At 40.7% G+C, this 7,271-nt stretch overlaps 1 protein-coding gene across 1 annotated transcript; it reads right to left on the bottom strand.

Annotated features, from left to right (window-relative positions):
- Positions 1-255: 255 nt before the first annotated feature.
- On the bottom strand, positions 256-1,209 carry LOC103604349 (olfactory receptor 52M1-like). Its single transcript, XM_008588908.1, has one exon. The coding sequence runs from the start codon at positions 1,207-1,209 to the stop codon at positions 256-258; it is 954 nt and encodes a 317-aa protein (XP_008587130.1).
- Positions 1,210-7,271: the final 6,062 nt, after the last annotated feature.

Here is a 7,271-nt window from a genome sequence, read left to right as displayed (position 1 = left end):
ATTTTATAAAGTTAAATCAGTAAGAAAAGGGAATTGTACCACAAAAACTCATGTACTGATTTCCCCGCTCCGCTTTCAGATATTGGATGTACACTGCATGGAAAAATCCATGGTCAAACAAGAATAGACTCCAGGAATGCTTTTAGACCCTTAACCTCACAGTTCAGGTAGGACCCCAAAATTTCATGGGCTTCCCCAGTCAGAACCTTTTCCTGTCATCACCAAATATTTGCATGCCCCATAGGTGTAGAACAGTCACCTGGGTTGAGCCCCCGCCTTAAGAATGTGGAGAAGTCTCTCTCGGATCTGCTTAGTGCGAACAGCATAGACAACGGGGTTGAGGATAGGAGGGATGAGGAGGTAAAAGTTGGCCAAAAGGATATGGATATGGGGAGCCACGTGATGGCCAAAGCGGTGGGTGAGAGAAGAAACAGCAATGGGGATATAGAAGATGAGGATGGCACAGATATGAGAACCACATGTCCCTAAGCTTTTACGCCTGGCCTCAGGGGTGACCAATCCCATTACAGCCCTGAAAATCATCACATAGGAAGCAGTAATGGCTAATGAATCAGGGATTAATACCAGGAAGCCTATTCCCATACCATAAAAGTTGTTGACCCTTGTGTCACCACATGCCAAGGCGACCACGGCCATGTGCTCACAGTAGGAGTGGGCAATGATTTGTGTTCGGTAAAGGGGCAGCCTCAGGTAAATCATTAGGGGCAGAGGTCCAATGTAGAGAACCCCCCTGAGGAGGGCAGCTAGCCCCAAACGACCCACGACAGCCTGGGTGAGCATCAAGGTATGGCGTAGTGGGTCACAGATGGCCACATAGCGATCGAAAGCCATGGCAAGGAAGATGCCTGACTCGACAGTGGCGAAGCAGTGGATGAAGAACATCTGGGTCAAGCAGGCATCCACACCAATGTTACAGGCACCAAACCAGAAGATGGCCAATAGTTTGGGCATGGTAGAGGTTGATAGGACCAAGTCGATGACAGCCAACATGCACAGGAAGAAGTACATGGGCTGGTGTAGGCTGCGTTCCATCCTTACCACAGCCAGGACGGTGACATTCCCCACCACAGCCACCAGGTACATGGAGCCAAAGGGGATGGAGAGCCAGATGTGCAGGGATTCCAGTCCTGGGATGCCCACGAGCCAGAACGAGCTAGGCACAGAGCAGGCATTATTATAGGTGACCATGCTTGGGGCTGTGGGGTGTCCGGGGGACAGGAGCTCTTAGTTTTAGATTTTTACTCCTCTGATACTGCCTCTGGAAACTGTAGACTAGATTCTCATTTCAATCCTGGGCAACTGGCAGAACCTATGATAAAGAAGAATTCTGAATGCCAACTTGAAAATCAATACATTACATATTTTACAAAAGAAGTTACCCATGATGACAACCACTGTCAAATGTGGAAACAGGCATGCTCATGATTCCTCCTGCTAAATTGCCCCACGACACTGTGGAAATCTCCAAAATTATACATCATCTTTGACTTAGTAATTTTATTTTGGGAAACTTTTCCTAAAGAAAATAAAAAATATAGAAAAGTTTTATGTGTAATGGTTAAATAATGTAATGTGTAAATAATGTAAATAATGTAAATAATGTGTTTAGCCCAGTGCCCGCATATGTCTCTGACCACTGATCAATAACAACATTAATAATACCAATAACACACACTGATTAGATGTTTGAAATTACTGATCTTTATATTAATGAAAAGTTGGAGCAATATGTGTTCAAATATAAAGCATTTTTAAAAATTCTAGTACATACACTCAGTGAATTAGAATTACATTGATAACATTTTTAGAAAAGTATTTCCTCATATGATGTTTACATCATATTACAGTAAGTGAGAAAATAGCAGGAGGCATATTAAACTATGATTTAATTTCAATGAAGGGTGTGTATGTGTGTGATATAGAAACACACCCTTAAATAGAAAAGAGTCTGGAGGATTTACACCAAGGTTTAATGAGTATTTGATTTGGGGTGGATGGGATTACAGGTGCTTTAGATTTTCTTTCCTTTGTATATGTGTATATTCTGTGCTTTAAAAATAATCTTATAAGTTATCAAAACCTGATAATATGTAAGGGGGCAATTTACTAAGGAAAATATTAGTGAAGTACAATCTTCCTTTCTCCAATAGGTTTAATATTGGTTTGTTCAGATTATCAAATCTAATTGACATATTTGGCACAGGACCTAATTTCACAGAGAAATATATCTCTCATTTAAGTTTGCCCAGATTTCATGGTTAAGCAGGATGAAGAACAGATAAAGTTCCTTAAGAAAGTTTTACTGTAAGGACAGACATTTTCCTGGTGAGAATCTGGGCATCACCTATAATTTGAAATAGGTAATAGAAGAGGTGCATTTTTATAAGCGAATTTAACTAGACATTTTGTCCACCATCTGATAACAGAGACTAAAAACAATGGAGTGATATAGGACAGTAATCAAGACCATTCTTACCAACCACATTCTTCTCCATCTATTTTTTGAGGAGATGGAGCTCAGCACTAAAGCACTGGCCATTGCTTATGAAAGCCTTATCCACTTCTTGACCTTCTGATGCCCCTCCTAAGAATCTAGCAATGAATCCTATTGCTTCACATCCTCAGAGTTCAGAATCTGAGTGTGCAGATTCTACTGTGTCCTTCCCTGTCTCAGGCCTGCCCTCCTGATCTTTCTTATCAGATTCCCAGCAGAGTCAGCAAGTCTCATGACACCCCACACTTACATAGTGACTTTCTTCACACAGCCATATTTTTGCTGAGAAGTTACATTCCCTTTATCTATGGAAATTTCCCCCGTCCTTCAAGGCCCATCCTAGATAACCTCTCTCCTGCAAAGCCTTCTGTGCTATCTCTAGTCTATACCAGAGTGGAAGGCAAGCAGGGGAAGAGACTATAGTCACCAAATTCCCTCAAATTGTCTCAAATAAGCCTTTGCAGATTTCAATTTTTGTTGAAAATATAAATAGCAATTACATTTCCATGGCAAATAAGCACAAGAAGTGTCCCTGGGTAGCTTTGTGGCTCCCTAATTCAGGTCCTGACCACAGTTTAAGTTTTTATGAGTTTGCTTACTTCTTGGCCAGGCATTTACTGAGTGTTAAGAAATATGAAAGTTGTGTGAACTTTAAAATGGTTCACAAGAGGTTTTTTTTTTTTTTAACACTAACTGATTCTTTAGTAATTATGTGAATGGGGTACTTCAACATGTAAATAAGTGATAACATGCAAAATCACTTACTCGGGGTTCAAACGTAAGGTTACTCTGAATCTGTTATATAAGGTAGCAGAGGGAAGGAAGTCCGGAGAGGCAGCACCACATATCTGCTCAGGACAACAGCTTTGCCATCTAACAAACCAGATTTTCCATTCTGGACCTTCATCTCACTCTGTGATTAGGCAATTTGCTTAAACTCTAGAAGCCTCCCTTTTGTCATGTGCAAAATGGGGAGAATAGTGCAAAGGATAAGTGTACAGAACAAATGAGATAAGTGTGAAGCTCTTTGCACATGATAGCAGCTGCCTTTCTCTGAATTCTTACTGCTCAGTATAGATAGTAGAACAGAAATTTACATCCTACAAATTAGAATAATTTCCTTGTGTTTGTCTGTTACATGGGACATCTTAGAGGATTCCTGAAAAGCACAAAAATCATATAGATGGGACAGGGATTTAAGGTAAATACTAAGGAATACACAATTTTATACATAACAGGGAAAATGTCTGAAGTTCTCTAAAAACAGCATGATAAGTCCCGTTCTGCTTTAGGATTATGGTCTAATCACCCAATGTCAGGGTAGATTAAGGGAGTGGCTACTCACCACAAAAGAATCAGTTCCAGACGACGGCCTTCAACCTAGGTTTCTAACTGATTTGTGCTAGATGCAGTTCAGCCAATAAACTTATACCTGAATTTTAGGCTAGAGCAAAGGGGTAGATTAAGGGAGTGGCTACTCACCACAAAAGAATCAGTTCCAGACCAGGGCCTAGGTTTCTAATTGATTTGTGCTAGATGCAGTTCAGCCAATAAACTTATACCTGAATTTTAGGCTAGAGCAAAGAGAATGATGGACATATATAGAAATAATATCCATCAGGTTGACAACTGGCACCTTAAGTGGTGGTCTGAGCTAGGTTGTGGCTCCTAAAATGTGTCCTGTAACATTCCAGAGAAATATTTGGTCAGCCCACTTGAGAGTATCCTAACCTGGTCACAGGTGACATGCCTGCAAGCCCTAGGAGAGGCATTCTGAAAATGGATCCAAAGCTTCTGAAAGAGACATTTTGTTATGGCGACATAAGCATGAATTAGAAGCAAGACAGGCTTAGGTTTAAATACTAATTCCACCACTCCTGGGTGGGTGACTTCAGGCAATGTACTCTGTGATTAGGCAATTTGCTTAAACTCTAGAAGCCTCCCTTTTGTCATGTGCAAAATGGGGAGAATAGTGCAAAGGATAAGTGTACAGAACAAATGAGATAAGTGTGAAGCTCTTTGCACATGATAGCAGCTGCCTTTCTCTGAATTCTTACTGCTCAGTATAGATAGTAGAACAGAAATTTACATCCTACAAATTAGAATAATTTCCTTGTGTTTGTCTGTTACATGGGACATCTTAGAGGATTCCTGAAAAGCACAAAAATCATATAGATGGGACAGGGATTTAAGGTAAATACTAAGGAATACACAATTTTATACATAACAGGGAAAATGTCTGAAGTTCTCTAAAAACAGCATGATAAGTCCCGTTCTGCTTTAGGATTATGGTCTAATCACCCAATGTCAGGGTAGATTAAGGGAGTGGCTACTCACCACAAAAGAATCAGTTCCAGACCAGGGCCTAGGTTTCTAATTGATTTGTGCTAGATGCAGTTCAGCCAATAAACTTATACCTGAATTTTAGGCTAGAGCAAAGAGAATGATGGACATATATAGAAATAATATCCATCAGGTTGACAACTGGCACCTTAAGTGGTGGTCTGAGCTAGGTTGTGGCTCCTAAAATGTGTCCTGTAACATTCCAGAGAAATATTTGGTCAGCCCACTTGAGAGTATCCTAACCTGGTCACAGGTGACATGCCTGCAAGCCCTAGGAGAGGCATTCTGAAAATGGATCCAAAGCTTCTGAAAGAGACATTTTGTTATGGTGACATAAGCATGAATTAGAAGCAAGACAGGCTTAGGTTTAAATACTAATTCCACCACTCCTGGGTGGGTGACTTCAGGCAATGTAATCTCTCTGCCTTTGTTTTTGATTTTGTTTCCTCATCTGTGAAACTGTGGGGCATACAAAGGGGAAGCAATAGCTACCTCAAAGTTTCTTCATGCTTTAAATGAAATGTTTGTAAATACGGGGGTGTACTCACACAGAAGGCAAAATGCCAGCATGTCTGGCCTCTGGGTAGGCACTGTATTCTACCTGCTCCTCTCCTCTGTTCTTTGTCATCTTCCACAGTGCACAGACACAGTGCTATTTCTATAAGGCCTTGGTGACTCCATATCCTTCTTTCCCAACGTTATGACCAGGCTCTGTAACATGGATGTAATCAATTGAAGAGATCTGCTGATGGTGTAAGGATCAGGACAGGAGAGAAGGTTACCTGAAGACAGGAGGCCCAATCAGGCTGGAATAGTCCAATATTTTCTTTCCTGTTGTAGAGGAGAGTTCTAGGCAACTGAGCCTTCTACTTGGGGTTTCTCTTATTCTTTGACTCATAATCCAGATCAATTTATCTTCTCTACTTTTGACAAGACCTGGGAGGAAGAGAAGCCCTGGGTGGACCAAAAGACAAATGTGGTTTCTAGAACTTAGAGACTGTTTCTAATGACTTTGGTCCCCTTTCTGGAACATATCTATTGGGGTGCTGTCCACAGAAATCTAGGCTCTTTTCCTTACAGTGGTTGCTTCTTGTCTGGACACTTGAAAAAATTTATCTGACAGCCAAGGGTAGGCCATGCCCCTGATCTCTCCGCTTTCTTCTACGCCCCCTTCTTTATCTAGGTTCTGAAAATAGCCAGTTACTTCCCAAGGGTTGTGCAGAGAAATCTGCACACTTCCCTCTGGACTTTCGATTACCCTCTTGGGAGAAGTCTTTACTCCCCATTCCACTCCACCTCCAAGGACTCGAACACAGACTTTTTCCTACCCCCCTGCTGGGTTCCTGGCTGGCANGACTTTCGATTACCCTCTTGGGAGAAGTCTTTACTCCCCATTCCACTCCACCTCCAAGGACTTGAACACAGACTTTTTCCTACCCCCCTGCTGGGTTCCTGGCTGGCCCAGGTCTGACTATTCTCCCCCAGCCTGAGTACTCAAGATTCCAGAAGGGATATTGACAAAGCGTTCACAAGAGGAGTGGGAAAAATTATTGGATATTGGTATAACCAATATGGATACTTTTTTGGGGTTTATCATTGCTATTTTTTAAAAAAAATTTAATATAAAATATATTCTATAAAAAGAAGAGAAGTACTTAAATATATGTTATTAACATTTTAATTTTTTATTCTGCTTCTGCTTTTTCAATTCATTTTTGCTTAAAAGTTGAAATTGTTGTGCGTCCACATCTTTGGTTACTTTACCTAAACTTCCCAGAGTAATGGGAAGATTAGTGTCAGTTTTACCGCTATACCAAAGTGACACAGACATATTTGTCAGTATTCTCTTTCTGCCCAAGGTTAGAGCAGAATCCCAGAAGAGAAATCGACCATTGTGAAGGCTCATGAATCTTGTTTTTAAATTGCTTTCCAAAAGTGTTTTTCTAGTCTGTGTTTAACTCAGCATCAAGTGAGTTCATTAAAAACATTTTTTTGTAGTAATTCTTAAAATATTAATTATGTAGATGGGAAAAAGGATCTTGGTTTTTCTCTTTGAATTCTACAGAGTGTGAACACTCTGCCATATTTTCAGATTATTCTGCCTACTTTCACTTAATATTAGGAACCGAGTAGAAAAAAAGGAAAAAAAATTTCAAAATACATTGGACTCAAATTATTCAAATATAGAAAAGATTTTTTTTTTATCTTTTTTGTCTTTTTCCGTGTCTGGCAATGGATCGCAACCCTCAGTGTTGCACCCGTACTGGACCGGGACCGGCAACGGAATCGCAACCCTCGGTGTTGCTCCCGTGCCTCGCTCAGCCAGTGAGTGGGAACCGGTCTGAAAAGATTTTGTTTTCTATAGAAAGTTCTGAGATATGAGGGGTCTTCAAAACAGTTCATGAGAAAATTT

Source organism: Galeopterus variegatus, unplaced genomic scaffold (assembly GCF_000696425.1).
Source record: "Galeopterus variegatus unplaced genomic scaffold, G_variegatus-3.0.2 Scaffold5097, whole genome shotgun sequence".
In the NCBI taxonomy this organism is placed as follows: domain Eukaryota; kingdom Metazoa; phylum Chordata; class Mammalia; order Dermoptera; family Cynocephalidae; genus Galeopterus; species Galeopterus variegatus.
This window is presented reverse-complemented; position numbering and strand designations above follow the sequence as displayed.